Here is a 17,796-nt window from a genome sequence, read left to right on the forward strand (position 1 = left end):
AAATCTTTACACTACTTTTCTTTTCATCCATATAATTTTTCTATCAGGTGACATTAAAATTGATCTCATATAAATTTATTAGTAAGCAACTATGTGATCATATTTGTTAGGCATCATTGGTACGAATCTTTTGCATATTCACATTTCTCTCTTCTACTCTTTTTTTTAAACAAAGTGATAATGTATATTTATGTATTTTATCATATGTATTTGGCCTCGTCCTATGAGTTTTATATATCCCTTTTTTTATATTTAATAACATTTTCTTATCATGATACAGGTATATTGAAATTGTTAGCAGATAATGTTTTGTCATTGGTGTTATCAAATTAATACTATTAAGTTTTAGCAATTTTAGTATTATTAAGATAGTAGTTAAAAAATTAGTATGAGTAATAATGTTAATTCTTACCATTATCCGAGCTTCATTTTAGTGACAAAATTAGTTCTTCTCTAGCTTATTACATGCCTAAATTCTCACTTGTATCTTCTTTTCGTAAATACTCTTATTTTAGGCTACACTTGTCTAAATATAACTCTAATCCCGTTTTTTTATGTCTATTGATGCTAGAAAGATCCTTCGTTATATCGAAAAACCTTGGTGACCTAGAGAAGCAAGAATATCAACAAAAATGGAAGTTTTAGAAGCCCATGTGGCACTGAGCACCACCTCCCAACGTTGAGCGAAGCTTTGACAAAGAGCATCCATAGGCCTCAGTGTTGACTGCCCCTTTCATCGTTGAGTGTCACACTTACAATGAGCATCTAGGGTTGCATCTAAAGGCTGACATTGAGTGTCAGAGCCCGACGTTGAGCGGTGGCTTTGTGGATGTATCAAAATGGCCTATTTATTCAAAATGATTTCTCGAAGGAAAATGAGTCTTTGTGACTTGGAGGCACGATTTTCACTTTTGAAGCTCATGGAGGCTGCTTGGGCTTGTGGGAACATATTCTTCTTCCTCTTTGTGTCTCCTTCTTCTTTCATCTTCCATTTTGTAAGCTTGAGGCTCTCCGTGGAAATAGAGAGGTAAACCCATCTTGTTAGGGATATTTGTAGCCAATGAACTCTCATGTACTATGTAAATGCTTTGATTATATGTATGCCTTTTTCATTAAATGTTAATTTCTTGTTTCTACTCTTAATGCTAGCTTGAAATTAGGATGTGGATAGCTTGATTTGTGGATTTGTTAGGTTTTGGGAAGAATCTAGTGAACCCCAGGTTTGAAACAAGAGATCTAATGGAACTTGTATCTAGGAATGGAACTCGAGCCATTAGTTGTCTTACACTCTATCTGAATGCGGGTTTGTTTGCTACTTGTCCAAGGGGTTGGTTCTTAGAGAAAACCTATATCCTTTCACCTAAGGGAAGGGTTTAGTGTTTTAGTCGGTTGACTTTAGTGTTTCATGAAGATAAGATGTTTTAGTGGGTACACAAGAGTGGAGCCGGTGAATTCTACACTTAATATGTTATTCCATTCCATTTCTAACATTTCCCTCATTCCAAAGTTATCAAAGTCCACCTTTAATTCTTTGTTCATTTATTAAAGTGTTATAGCTAGGGTTATTAAAGTGTTATTAGATCATTAGGTTGTCATTAAAGTAAAATTTTATCCAAAAATTTATGAATATAATGTGTAGGTAAGATATTTAACATTTTGGTATATATGACATTTGTATTCTGTTTTAATAAAACACTGACTTTAACATTAGAACGTTTTATAAATTATTGATTCAATCAATAAGCTATCTACATTAAGTGAGTCACGAAGAGAAAAATCGTAGGTGTGATCTGAGTTTTACAAGAACATTAACGTTGATAACAAATGTGTTGTGATAAGTTTTTTGTTTTTTATTGTTGGCATGAAAAGTCAACCAACATTATTAATGATAAAGGTAATTTAGTTAATTAATCTTCTTTGACAAAGTATATTCTTTCATTTATGAAAGTCAAATTTGAGAACTTTCTTAAATAATCTTTCCGATTATAGTCAAACTAATCTAATATGAGCATGTGTTGGGACAATTAATTATACCTTCATCAGTTTTTGTGACATGCACGCAGGCGCTTGCAACAACAAGTAAAAGAACGACGTGTGGGCGGAGGCACTTGAATGTGGACATTATGGAACATTCTAATGCAGCTCAACTTTCTTGACTTTCCTTTTCCAATTCATTTTTATCACCTTTTCTTCTTCTTCTTCTTCCTCGTTTATGTCTTCTACTTTTCACATTCTTCCTCCTTTATTTTCCCATTTTCAACACATGAAAAACAATCCCATCATTTTTTCTACTTAAGATGAATCATCACCCATAGACAGAAAGTTCAAGATAGCGATCAACATTTTCTATGGAAAGAAAAAAAATGTTTGACTTTATCATAAATTCCATTATCAAGAGTTTCTACAAAGTTACTCTTTTATGCCGTACATTACACGTTATTTCAAGCGTAAACAATACTTCATAGCATGGTTACAATTTTAAGTTGCTGACATATCAATGTCACAATGTGTAAAAGAAGGATAGGTAAGTACATATATGTATATACCGAGACATGGGAGAGAAAGGTTTAATAGGAAAAGTGAGAGAATTATGACAATGGAGAGTTAAGACCTTCCTGAACTGACAAAGGGTGCAAGGAATGATGCCGCTTGGAAGGAGTATATTTGTCCTTCAAAGAGGGTTTTTTGAGAAAAATGTGTAGGATGGTCCTTTTGATCTGCCACAATGATGAAGCTCTCTCTTTGTGTTTAAGAGCCAAGTAATACAGCACTCTATAGCATATCAAGAAGCAAACTAAAACTCCTAAGTCCCACCATTTTGAATAATCAGTCCTGATTCCAAACATAACTTGAAGTATATCTTCACCCTTTATCTTGGCATCCCCAGCCACTTGTGGTTCAAATTCAAGACCAATCAGGTCATTCTTGAATTGACCCTGTAAAAGAGCATCATTAACATCATAGTCTGAATATATGAAGAATGCATTGAAACATGGTAGAGTTGTGGATACATTTGTACCTGTATTGACCAGGTAATGTAGCTGAGATAGGACATTGGATAGCGCCAGAAGAATTTTGGAATGTCTGCTAGACTTCTGAATACATTAGATGGCACCATCAAGAATACCTGTGCAGATATAACTTAATTTACTTAGGTAAATAACACTTCAAATTTATGAGAATGAAGAGGAGAATGTTTGAGTTTGCTCACAATTACACCAGTTGCAGTTCCAAGTGCTACTAATAGGTCGGGTAAAAGTGCTGCAACGAGTAATGTGCAGCCCTCCGTGACAGAAATGAAGCAAAATATATTCATGCAAAAGTAGCAGTAATGAGAGAAGCCTGGATGAAAGTTCACCATATGGTAAAGTATTGTCCCTGAAGAGAGGGAAATTGCAAGAACAAAAGGCAGTGATGAGAGGAAATGTGAGAGTACAAAGATGGCCTCTCCATAATGCTTTCCAAATCTTTCACGTTTGAAGACCTGGTTTTAATGGTCATGAAAGAAGAGATCCATAATTTTTATTTGTTGAATTTATTATAATGGAACCAAATTAAATCTAAGATGTATGATAACTTAGATGCTTTGAGTACCTTTAATTCTTCATGGTAAAAGGGTACGCCTCCTAAACACAGAAAGATCATTAAACCAAAGATGAATCCATCACATTTGCCTCTAGATATGATTGCTTCATTACTTGTTCCTACGTTGACAAGAAGACAACCAGCACTCACTGATAGGATGATATACAATACAATCCTTAGCCAATAGTAGCCGAAGTCTCTAGTCATATTTAGGAAGGATCTATTTGTCAGTGTGCATAGCTGCTTCAGCCAGCTGGTATCATATATCTTCCCAACTAAAGGTTCTTCCTGCAACTGAACAACACACTAGCCTTCAATAACTACAGTTACTCCAGTCAAGAAAAAAATGGTAATGACAAATATTGTAATTGTCATTTCCTGCTCTTCCTTAATGTAATAAAAGGGACAGAAGCAAATTGACTTACAATTTTTTTCATTTCTCTGATTTTTCTCCTTGCATTTTCTGAATGTATGGAGTTCTTGTAGTTCATTACAAGTTCCGATTTAATCTCCTCTGTCGTCATATCCATTAGAGAATTGCACGACGATGAAGCGTTCTGAACACAATTCAACAGCATTACACATGAGCCACAATGCTGAAAATAGTGAAACAAACTACTGCATGAGCTGCAATACAAACGTTTTCAATTTTCGACTTTATTAAGGCTGTGACAGTATCGAACTCTGGGCTAACACAACGAAGGAAATGCTCGGGTGGATTCTTTCGGATTGGACAAGGAAACCCTGCATCAGCAAAGAACTGAACAAGAAGGAAATTTAGCAGCTCCATAGAAAAGCTAAAATTTTTTCTTCTGGAATGGTAAAAAGTCGAAAAAATTGTCACCTTTACAGCCATAGTTGCTTGTCCAAAGTATACTGTTTCACCTGCTGCAAGGAGGACCAGATCATCGAAAAGGTTGAAGATTTCACCACTGGGCTGGTGAATGGAGCATATGACTATTCTTCCGTCATGTGCTATGTTTGATAGAGAAGAAATGACATAGAAAGAGGCTGCACTATCCAAGCCACTAGTGGGTTCATCCAGAAACATTACATGAGGTTGAGTTAAGATTTCAATGCCTATGCTAAGCCTTCTTTTCTCTCCTGTACTTATGCCTCTCAAATGCCAATTCCCAAGCCTGCTTTCTGCACTATCTTCCAGACCCATTTCAGCCAATACATTTGTTACCACCTTCTCAATCTCATTTCTGGTTGTATATGAAGGAAGTCTCAAACGAGCTGCATATGTGAGGGTTTCCTTCACTGTTAGAGTTCCCAGGAAATAGTCTTCTTGAGTAACATAACACTGCAAAAACATCAGAACTACAATCTATAAACCAGTGTTGTAGTTGTGCATACAAGTAGTTATTGCAATTGATGAAACTTAGATTTAAAATTACTGTTTTTGGTTATCAAAAATAGAATTTCATCTTCATAATCTATGAAATAAAGAGTTGTATTATATATAATAAATTTACAGAGGTAAACCTCTCAACGTAATTCTACACACTGGTTATTATTCTTAATATTTCTTAAAGGGTGAATTTAAGTTTAATTTAATTTAACAAAACTATTATATTATAATTTATTCGTATTTCTATAAATTTCAGTTTCTTTGAGTTTTCTCTAAGATGAGAGAATAATTAAGATATTATTAATATGGTTCTTAGATAGTAAGGTAAAGATCAAGTTTAGTTTATCAGATTCTTGATTTGGATAAGCAGTTTATTTTCTACTAAGAATTTAATATATATTTTTTCTACTCTCTAAAGTGTTTGACAAAGATCAAAAGATCAGATGTTGTTAGGGTAGGATTTGATACTTAGAACTTACTAAATGCTTGATAAGAGTTTGGAGTTGTTGAAGGAAGATTTTCTTATTGGCACATTAATTAATTTCGAGGTAAGCGAAGTTAATTTATTCAATAACATAGTATTTAAATGTAAAAGTAATTTGTTGACAGAATTGTATATGAAAACATATTAAGTGATTGGGTTTGGTTAGAGCATATGAATATTTATAAGTTTATAAATGTTGTTTTATTTTAAGTAGAACTTTTGAAGTATTTCATATAGTATTAAGTATTAAAATTAGAAATTATACATGTTTTGATGAAAATATATTATCTAAGTTGGTATCACTCAAACGGTATGTAACTTAAGCAATGCTCCAGAGGTAACTTACTATTCCTCAAGTATTGACATGGCCGCTCAAGCAATGACGTGAAGCTTGAGTAAGAGATAGGCTGACATAACTTTCTCTTTTCTAGAACATATGATTCTTAAAAACAACATTTAATTAAAAGTAACATAAGATGAGACATTTTTAAGTATAAAATAAAATAATTATAAAAAAAGAAAATTTTTGTATTTTTTTAAAAATAAAAAAGTCAAAAAAAAAATAATAATATTAAATAATATAAAAAATTTATATATATCAAAATATCAATTTTCTTTAATTATTAAGTTTTGATAGCAGTGCATGAGTTTAATGTGGTGGTCCTCAAGAAAAAGTTAACATTTTAATAAAAAAGATGCAATATCAATTCTACTTTTTAGAGTCATGTAGTTTAAATTGTATTTCTCAAAGTGAAATTTAAATTTTATAATTCAAAGTAATTAAATCATTTTTATAAACTTTTAAAATTACTTTATACCAAAACAATATATTTTATCATAAAATATTTAACATATTTTATAGAAATGGTTTCGTTTTTAAAGATTCTCCATATAAAAATATAAAATAGTGTAGAAACATTATTGTGGTTGTGTTGCTAAACTTACAACGTCTTTGCAGCCTGTCGTCCTTCTCGTACTCCCATTCAGTATCACATTTCCGGTCATCCTAACATTGTTCGGAAGTATCCCTGTTCCAATGGCATAAAGTTAAAATTAAAATTTGAAAATTTAATTTTTTTAGTTTAATTTTAAAAAATTAGATAACTATAATAAAAACATAGATGAAGTATTAATTAATAATTAAGTATAAAAATTAATATACACTGTCACTGTGCTTAATAAAAAAAAATACTATTTTACTTTCATTTTTCTCATATGCCGATATATGAAAAGTACTTTTTTTTTATCTCGGTTGCTTTCATTTCTTTATGACCTTCAATCTACCTAAACAGTGACATTTTTAACCGATAACAATCTATCCAAGAATAGATTTTATGTTCCTCATGATTACCATGATGTAAGTTTCTAAAATAATTGAAGAAAATATCGCCGCCTAACTTTTTTATATCAATTTCAAAGCACTTAATTTAAATAATTTTATGAACACAATATTACTTTTTATGTTAGTAGATATCTTTTAGAGCAATTTATTATATAAAAAAGTACCTTATATTTAGACAAACATTTTTTTTTCAAATTTCTGTTGAACATATATAATGTTGTGGGACCTGAATTTATTAGGGGGTTTACCTCTTGAGGATACAATAAAAGAATTATACATCATATATATATATATATATATATATATATATATATATTCTAAAAAAAAGAAAAATAATTCGAAATAGAGAATATTCTAAAAATAGAAAATTAAATAAGACTACACTAACTGGGATTCTCCTTGGTACAAAGGGGGATTTGGTATAATTTAACAAGGTTTAGATTTAAACCAACTTGCTTTGATTTTTACATTAAAAAGGATTAAAAACTAAAAAGAATCAACAAATCATTAGGGACTCATGATTCATCTAAAAGGATTAAGTGACAAAAGATCCTTTTAGATGATTTTTTTCTATAAACAATTTTAGAAGAAAATAAGAAAAACTAAATTAAATACTAATATTCTCCATAAATTATAATTAACTTATACATAAACTAAAAATCATAGTTTGGAAAGAATTTCTACATAAATTAACTTTAAATTCAATATTTTGAAACCCTAAAAGGACTTGTGGATAAGTTTGTTGAAGTATGAAAATATAGTTAAAGAGTGAAGAGAGGCACCAGCAAGTGCAGCAAGCAAAGTTGATTTCCCAGATCCTGAAGGACCAATGAGTGCCATAATCCTGTTGGGTTCTGCATAACCATTTAAACCTTTTAGCAGTTCCTTTTCTGCACTACTCCTACCATTTGAAGCCACCACTGTCAAATCTTCCCAAACCAAACACACTCTTCTCTTATTCTCCACTGCAATAACTTCATTACTCTGCAACTCCATTTTCCTACCTATACATATCTCCAAACTTATATATATACATACATAAATATATAGATATCTATACTTTTATTACCACCGTTATTAGGTTGTAATCGGATCGATATTTATTTATGGCACTGTATGAACACGTTCGTGTTAGTTGAAGATTTTCTCATAGGAGTTATTGAAGACTACGTCTTTATCTGAATGGGATAGATATTTCTTTTTTTTTTTCTTTTTTCTGAATTTGTAATATTTTTGCAGAAATTCACTCTTCATGCATTTTACGTTTTTAGTAGAAGACACGACATCTGCTAAAGTATAAACCGCCTCTTTTATATCATTAACTGATATAAATTATATTGAAATATAAGAATTTATAAGTTTTTGTTGGATTTAAAAGTTTCAGTTTGTACGATGATACTATAAAGATAGATTGATAGGTTACTGTTTTATGTCATGTAATTTAAAAGAAAAAGTTGTTTAGTACATTTGGTTGGTGAGAGTTTGATGTCAGATTTATAGTAAAAAATTGACTTATTTTGTAGGACATGTAACACTTCATGCAATAATAAAACCGGGTCTTAATTTTCTGTAATTTATAGAAATTGATTTTTCAGTAATCTTTGGATTGAATAACTTTTTAGTTTTATTTTCATTTTCTTTCTATTTTATTAATTAACTCAAATTAATTTCATTTTTTTGGCACTTTCCTTTTAATTAAATAAATTATTAGAATTGACATATATATATTTGAGAGTGGAAGGGATAAAAAAGTAGAAAAAAGAAGTGTGCAGTTCGAGGTAGATAGACGTGTAATAATCGTGACAATTCACACGTACGGATACATGCAGCAATTATGGAGTTAGTTGAGAAACTCTAATGCTCAGCCATGCAACCCAACACTAAATATATTCATGTACTAAATATTAAAGTCGTTGATTAAACAAAAGTATATATAAAGGAGTAAAAATGAATTGATGATAAGATTAAGCACTTTGCAGTTTTTAAATTTTGAAAATTTTGATGCTCAAATTTTAAAAATAAATTAATATAAATATTTTAATTTAATTATGTTAAAGAAAAATTTCGTTTTAAACATGTTTTATTTAGTATTTTAATAATTATTTATTCTATTTGACATATTTTCATTTTAATGTTTATTGAAAAAACGTATTTAAAGAAAAAGTTTTAACATAATTAAATTAGAAAGTTATTTATTTAATTTTAAAATTTAAAAATTAATATATATCAAAATTTTAAACAAAATCATATAATGAAGATGACTAAGGATTTTTTGAAGCTCGAAATGAATGACAATGAAAATAAATGAATGAGAAGTTGAAAAATGGTACAGAGTAAATGCAGCTTGTCCAAATACATGTAGTTGAGCATTCCAATCGCTATACGTGTTGCAGAATTCAGCACTTATCTGAATCATTGGAGAACAACATTGTAGAGAATCCTTTCTAATCACAACATCTTTTTAACTTTCTTTTCTTTCTCTTCTTACATTTTGTTTCTATTTAACAACCATTTTCACAATTTAAGACACTATTATACAGTCACCGTTTTGTTAATCATATTTAATTAGTTTATATTACATAGAATATTTTATTAAGATGAAAATGCAATATATATATATATATATATATATATATATATATATATATATATATATATATATATATATATATATATATATGGAAGATTGAACAAATTCCTTTTCAGGAGTCTTCGAGAAGTAATAAGTCTATGAAAGATTTTCGTTTTTTTGAAGATATTGTATGAACTAAGCAGAAGAGTTAAAGACTAAAAAATATGTATATCTTTAGGAACATGTGAATATTCTATTAACCGCGACATTTAATACATTCATTTTTGTTAAATATGTGAATTCAATTAACTAATTCACTATAGTTAATTCAATTAATTATTCACTAATAATTTTTTTTATGTTCAACATTAATTAAATTAAATTAAATTAAACACTTGAATTTGATAGATTCATTCGTACAGTTGTTATTATAGTGTGGTATCCCACACACCAAGAGATTAGCATGCTGTCGTCTCAAGTGATTATACGATCGATGGCTCAGTTATTTGTTTTAAATAAACTTAATTATATATTGACTCTTTCATTTATTCGGTTGGTTTAGTTTTATCTTTTATTTAAATTAGTTTCTGACTTTTTTCTAAATAATTTAATTTGGTCATTTTTTTTTTAAGTTCACATTAATATTGTATTCATACATGTTAAATATCAATTGTAACATTCATTTAATATTAAATAAAACATTATAAATTTTGATAATAAATGACTAAGATACACACAAAATATATAGATACAATCATTTATAGTAATAACCATACTAATATTTTATATACACAAGATCACATAAATTAAACAAATTTTCTAAAAAGCGAGTTAATCATACTAAATACTAGATAAAGAAAAATATATTACTCTGACATCTAATTTATCCTCTGCTTATATCAATAAGTGATCATTACAAAAGATATAAACAACATAAAAAAGACAAAAAAAATAGGATAAACTATTGTTCAAAAGAAAACATCATAAAACCATTGTAGATTTCATTATCTGGATACATGCTTTGACATAGAGCTTCATTGTAGATGTGCACTCATAGTAGCATTTATGCTTTATAGAGTCATAAACACATGAGTTATCACCTTACTACTCACGAGGTTAATCTTTCACACCTAAGACCAAAAATCCAAAGTAAAAACCTCTTGTCATTCTCTCCCTTGCCTCATTCATTTCTATATGAGTTGAATTATTGGTAGTATATCAAGATATCTACTTTCTGAACTCTTATATGTCAAAGCATACATTAAACAAAACCGTAACTAATTCCTCCTTGGATCATGTCCAACCATTTTCAAATACATATCATAAACTAGTCTTCATATTATCATTCACCAAACAACCTTTAAATAATGTAACAAGAAAAGCAAATATGATAATTAGTTTTAGACTCTATTAATCTTGCCTAATGAAACTACTTTATTCGCTTGGCAATTAGTACTTATCAGTATACTTGCCTAATGATTAGATAACTCACCTAGAGATATCATCCATGAATCTCAAAGGCTTAAATATCACAAAAGTTGGCCAACCACTGTCAAGTCAGTGAGTTCTCTAAATTTGGTCGCACTCAGCAAGAATATTCTCGCCTAGTAACCATAGAGTCAATAGCTCTCTGACTTTGAGCTTGCTCAACAACCATATTATCAACCAACGAAGGCCAAGTTAATGAATCCCTTGACTTTGGTTTCACTCAACAAGAATATGTCGCCCAAGGACAACTAGGTCAGTAGCTTTCCAACTCTAACCTCGCCTAAGGAGAATATAATCACCCGTCGAATCTGCATAATTTTGCAAAACATAAATTCTGCATATTTATGCCTCACAAGCCTTTACAATCTAGGTTAATACTAACCATAGATGCCAAAATATTCAACAACACAATGTACTTCAATTACAATCTCAATCATTCAACATAGCAAGAATTCAATCACATCATCACTAAAGACGATTCATTTTCCCAATCTCAACTCAACAAGCCAAATTTCATCAGACAATTCAATTACACAATTCAACTACCATAGAAGCCTACAATCATTAATTAAAACTTGTCTATAAGTTAAAATCAAAGTAACTAGGTTCCCTTACCAGATGGCCAACAAGCTCTATGGGTCCTAAAAAAGCTCCACAAACACAGAAAGCCTTATATGCTCCTACAAACAATGAGAACATGATCAAGATATACCGTTAGATCGACTAATCAATAGAGAGTTTTATAGAAGACTCAAAAGTCGCATACAAGCTCAGATAACTCACATGCATGGAAAAACATTTAAATTGAGGAAAAGAGCATAAATCAACTTACTCTTTTTGCATAAACTAATCGATTGAAGTGGAAGACCCTACCTTAATATCACTCAGGTGATCTCTTAGAAAATGTTTTAGAGAGATTGTGCGTTTTTAAGTGATAAAAATCGTTATTAGAAGTTATATTTATATGTTGAAATTTTAATATTAAAATAATTGAGTTTCATTATTTAAAACATGTTATCACCTTTAAGACACTATATTCTAGTAATTGATGTCTAAAACCCATTCTGCATTAGTGGATAAACAAGTTAAGCAAATATTTAGTAAATCAATGCATCATCAAAAAACTCTCCAGTCAAATTCATCAACATATGAGATTTATCATTAGTTAACTCTTTCACATTAAAAAAGAAAACTTTAAAACTCCTTATTTTTTTTTAGAAGTTCTTACTTTAGTAAATTTAGTATTAACTTTTTTTAATATACTTTTGTTTGTTAGAATTTTTAGATCACATATATTATTTAAATATATTAGTGTGTTTATCTTGTTAGTTAATAATATAAAGTGATCTATTAATATTATATTTATGATTAAAAATATATTTGTCACTAAAAGTTGTTATATAAATATTTTAAAGTAATATTCTAATTTGATAAAAGATCAAATTATTACGATTTGAAATATTAGCAACCGATATAAAGTCTGTTATGATCTCCATTTGTATAGGAGGTAAACTTAGGTATTGTGTTAGAGTTTTGTTTTCTCTTCGTTTCCATCAAAATAGATAACCAAAATGATGTCTAAAACCCTCTCTATTTGGAAGATTGCATATATGCAATTAATGATATTATCCTCATCTTTCTAATAGCAAATTCAACTATTATGTGTCATAAATTAAATTTAAATTTTGAGTTTATTAAAGATTAATATATGATTTTCTATTATACATTTTAAATCTATATTATTTCTTATAAATTTATTTCATTATTACGTTTCCTTTTCATTTAAACTAATTCATCTTATCAAATAAATTTTGTTTATTGGAAGAATTTTTTTTTTCTTATTTGTAAACCAGCAGCCACATAATCCTCTGAACTACAAGTTAACACGACCTCCATCTCAAAATGACCCACTTTGAATCATTATTCATTAGACACATTCTCCTATTCTGATGTTACTTGTATCCATCCTTAATTGTGTTCATAAAAGAAAAATACAATACCGACAAGTTAATTTTTCAACAAAAGTTATCAACGTCTTAACTCAATCATTCCAATAAAATCTATCATACATAAAGTTAATTTTTATAAAAAAAAAAACATTGAGCCAACTTTAATAAGACTTATATTAAATTTAGCGTTGTCAAAGAAATGTTTAATATTCAAAATATAACATGTTGAGTGTAAAATTTAGATATCTATACTACTTAAAAATTTTACAAATTTTTGTGTTGTTTTCTTGTATTATATAGATATTTTTCATGCATTGGAGGCAAATTTTGGCTTAATTTTTTTTTAAAAAGACAAAATTTATGTTTGTTTGCCACAATAGACCTATGTCTGTTATATATGCACCATATGAAAATTTACGTTTTCTACCCACAATTACGTGTGATCTATAGGTCAGGCGTAAAAAGCCTATAATATGAAAAGTAGAAAGTTTTTTTTTGTGTGTTAGTGCATTAATTAAACTCAACTAATTATTACAAATCAAGGGACAATAATAACTACTAACTCCTAATCTTTTCATTCTAAAACTGCTAATACATAATAAACTCTTAATTAACATTATTCAAAATATTAACTTTCATTTAAGTTTATTCAATAAAACTTTCACATGAATTTGAATGTTTGTTTCATTCTTCATCCTACTTCTTGTCATTGTTGAAAAACATTATATCTCGTGAAGATATTTTTGACTTGATCTCAACTTGCTACATGAATTGGAGAATTGTTCTAAAAGTATACTCAAACCTACTTCCAGGCCAGTCCTCTCAACTTTCAACTGTTTCTTTAATTTTGAAACATCTGGCTTAGTGTCAAACGCCATTCATGTAAAGCCTACTTTCTTCCTTGGATTGCTCTTTTGTAATTTTGACTGCTTAGAACTAAAACTATAGCACTACTCACTTCATCACTTTGCTTTCCAGAACTTGATTCAACCACATGAATGTGTAAATGGTACTATTGGATGATTCAACAATATGAGCATCCTCCTCAACACCAATTTTAACTTTCAAACTTATTTTTTTAATTCAAAGGTTGTTGGAATTGGTCAACTAAACAAAACAAGAATCACATCCTTCATTTGAGAGAAAATTAAGGAAGCTTAAACTCTTGTTTTTCACAAAAGAAAAAACCAACCATATTTTAGAAAAGTTAAAAGATAGGAAGCCGAAGTGGATGGATAATATTTCTTCTATACACTTATAAATACATATTATGTTTCCTTCGTAACATCATTCCAATAAGTAGAGAAGATATAAGCTAAGAGAGAGATTTGTTTCTAAACTTTTTCTTTATCAATAATACTTTTTACAGTATAATTTAAAAGTTCAATTTGAGTGTCATTATTCTGCGTTTATATATTTCTCTCACAAATCTGATTAAGAGGAATTGTGCATAATTTCCTAACAACTGGTATTAGAGTCGGTTGCTATTATTATAATCAACTGTTCAAAAGGAGTCAGATTTAAGTGGGAGAAATGGCTGCAAATGAAAGAAAGATAAAAATTGAGAAGTTCGATGGTACGAACTTTGGCTTTTGGAAGATGCAGATTGAAGATTATTTGTATCAGAAAAAGCTATATCAACCTCTCTCAAGGCATCAACTAGAAAACATGAAGGATGAAGATTGGACTCTTCTCGACCGACAAGCTCTCGGAGTTATTCGATTAACATTATCCCGCAATGTTGCATTTAATATTGCAAAAGAAAAGACCACAGTGAGTCTTATGACAACTCTTTCAAGTATGTATGAAAAGCCGTCAGCCTCAAACAAAGTTCATTTGATGAGGCGGTTATTTAATTTGCGGATGTCAAATAGCGCAATGGTAGCGCAACATCTTAATGAACTCAATATAGTCACAACTCAATTGAGTTCAGTTGGAATCGAATTTGATGACGAAGTACGAGCCTTGATACTTTTGTCTTCTCTACCGGAAAGTTGGAATGCTACAGTCACAGCTGTGAGTAGCTCATCAGGCAGTAATAAATTGAAGTTTGATGATGTTCGTGATCTGATTCTTAGTGAAGAGATTCGACCGAAAGAGTCAGGAGAATCTTCAACCTCTTCAGTTTTGCATACAGAGTCAATAGGAAGAAGTTCGAACAGAGGATATGGACGTGGAAGATCCAAAGAAAGAAGGTCCAATTCTAAGAATCATCGTAGGACATTTGAGTGTTGGAATTGTGGAAAGGTAGGACATTACAAAAACCAGTGCAAGAGGGCACAGAAGAATCACGAGGATAAAGCAGAAGCAAATGTTGCTTCAACCTCAGGAGGAGAAGATGCATTGATATGTTCTTTAGAGAACAAGGAAGAGTCTTGAGTGTTAGACTCTGGAGCATCCTTTCATGCCACCTCACAGAAAGAATTCTTCGAGAACTATGTTCCTGGAAACCTTGGAAAAGTTTACCTTGGCAATGAGCAGTCTTGTGAGATTGCTGGTAAAGGTATGGTGAAGATTAAGTTAAATGGGTCTGCATGGGAATTGAAAAATGTTAGACATACTCCCGACCTAACAAAGAACTTAATCTCTGTGGCCAGTTGGCCAATGATGGCTACACAACAGTCTTCCATGGTGATAATTGGAAGATTTCAAAGGGTGCAATGACAATTGCTCGTAGTAGGAAGAGTGGTACTCTCTACAAGACAGAAGGAGCTTGTCATTTGATTGCAGTTGCAATGAATGGAAATCATAACCTATGGCATCGGAGGTTAGGTCATATGAGTGAGAAAGGGATGAGGATCATGCACTCAAAGGGGAAACTACCAAGTCTTCAGTCAATAGAATTTGACATGTGTGAAGACTGTATACTTGGAAAGCAGTAACGAGTAAGCTTTCAGAGAAGTGGAAGAATCCCAAAGAAAGAGAGACTTGAGCTTGTTCACTCTGATGTTTGGGGTCCAACAACAGTCTCATTCATTGGTGGTAAGCGATACTTTGTGACTTTTATTGACGACCACTCTAGGAAGGTATGGACATACTTTCTTAAAAATAAGTCAGAAGTATTTGAAGCTTTCAAAATTTGGAAAGCCATGGTAGAAAATGAGACAGGATTAAAGATAAAAAAAGCTTAGATCGGATAATGGTGGTGAATATGAAGACACTAGATTTAAGAAGTTTTGCTATGAGCACGGGATCAGAATGGAGAGGACCGTGCCAGGTACGCCTCAACACAATGGTGTGGCAGAACGTATGAATAGAACGTTGACAGAGAGAGCCAGAAGCTTGTGTTTGCAGTCAGGCTTACCAAAGCAGTTCTGGGCAGAAGCAGTCAACACAGTAACTTACTTAATCAACCGAGGTCCGTCGGTTCCATTGGAGCACAAAATACCAGAAGAGGTATGGAGTGGTAAAGAGATAAAACTATCACATCTCAAAATTTTCGGTTGTGTAGCATATGTGCACATTAGTGATCAAGGCAGAAATAAGCTTGATCCTAAATCAAAGAAGTGCACTTTCATCGGTTATGGTGAAGATAAGTTTGGCTACAGGTTATGGGATAATGAAAATCAAAAGATGATTCATAGTAGAGATGTGATATTCAATGAAAAGGTGATGTATAAGGACAGGAACAACACATGCAATAACAACTCAGAACAGAGTAGACCAGTGTATGTGGAGATGGATGATGTCTCAGAAAATCCTGTAATTGAGACTCCTCAGTCAGAGGAATCATGTGAAAATAATGATAATGAAGAACTTGACACACCAGAACTTTCTATTCCAGCTCTTGTTTTGCGAAGGTCTTCTCGGCCTCATGTACCTAATAGAAAATATCTTAATTATATATTGTTAACTGATGAAGGAGAGCCTGAAAATTATGAGGAAGCATGTCAGATGACAGATGCTAGTAAGTGGGAGCTTGCCATGAAAGATGAGATGAAGTCTTTAATGTCCAACAAAACATGGGAACTAGTAGAGTTACCTGTTGGGAAAAAGGCACTTCACAACAAATGGGTATATCGGGTGAAGAAGGATCATGATGGGTCCAAGAGACACAAAGCTCGACTAGTTGTCAAAGAATTTCAGCAAAAGGAAGGAGTTGACTACACTGAAATCTTTGCTCCAGTTGTAAAACTCAATACCATCAGATCTGTTTTAAGTATTGTTGCCAGTGAAGGATTATACCTTGAGCAACTAGATGTGAAGACTGCATTTCTTCATGGAGACTTAGATGAGGAGATTTACATGCATCAACCTGAAGGCTTCATAGAAGAAAGAAAAAAGAACATGGTGTGTAGATTAAAGAAAAGCTTGTATGGTTTGAAACAAGCTCCAAGACAAGTGGTATAAGAAGTTTGAAAGCTTCATGCACAAGGAAGGTTTCCAGAAGTGTAATGTCGACCACTATTGTTTCTTCAAGAGATATAAGTCCAGTTAAATCATTTTGCTGCTTTATGTTGATGATATGTTAGTAGCTGGTTTAAATATGGACGAGATCAGAAGTTTGAAGCAACAATTATCAAAAGAATTTGACATGAAGGATTTGGGTCCAGCAAAAAGGATTCTTGGAATGCAAATCACAAGAGATAAGCAAAAGTGTATTTTGCATTTATCTTAGGCAGCATACATTAATTGTGTTTTGCAGAGATTCAACATGAGAGACGCCAAAGCAGTTAGCACACCTTTGGCCAGTCATTTTCGTTTATCCAAGGAACAATCTCCTCAGACAGAGAAGGAAAAGGAGTCCATGGCTGAAATTCCATATGCTTNAGCTATTGGAAGTTTAATGTATGCGATGGTCTGTACAAGGCCAGACATTGGTCATGCAGTGGGAGTTGTTAGCAGGTTTATGTCAAATCCAGGTAAAGCTCATTGGGAAGCTGTTAAATGGATTTTGAGATATCTACGAGGCACTATAGAGAAATGTTTGTACTTTAGCAAAGGAGAGTTAAAAGTACAAGGTTACGTAGATGCAGACTTTGGAGGTGAAGTAGATCACCGAAGAAGTACTACTGGTTACAT

The 17,796-nt window shown here is 31.2% G+C and overlaps 1 protein-coding gene across 1 annotated transcript; it reads right to left on the reverse strand.

Moving 5' to 3' along the window:
- Positions 1-2,372: 2,372 nt before the first annotated feature.
- LOC106757191 (ABC transporter G family member 15-like) lies at positions 2,373-7,806 on the reverse strand. Its single transcript, XM_014639806.2, has 9 exons — positions 7,548-7,806; positions 6,369-6,451; positions 4,430-4,891; positions 4,226-4,345; positions 4,011-4,142; positions 3,595-3,879; positions 3,212-3,484; positions 3,020-3,127; positions 2,373-2,936 (listed from the first exon to the last, which is right to left on the reverse strand). Exons 1-9 carry the CDS (start codon positions 7,759-7,761, stop codon positions 2,589-2,591), a joined length of 2,025 nt encoding a protein of 674 aa, XP_014495292.1. The 5' UTR covers positions 7,762-7,806; the 3' UTR covers positions 2,373-2,588.
- Between the last annotated feature and the right edge of the window lie 9,990 nt (positions 7,807-17,796).

Source organism: Vigna radiata, chromosome 3, assembly GCF_000741045.1.
Source record: "Vigna radiata var. radiata cultivar VC1973A chromosome 3, Vradiata_ver6, whole genome shotgun sequence".
NCBI classification, from domain to species: domain Eukaryota; kingdom Viridiplantae; phylum Streptophyta; class Magnoliopsida; order Fabales; family Fabaceae; genus Vigna; species Vigna radiata.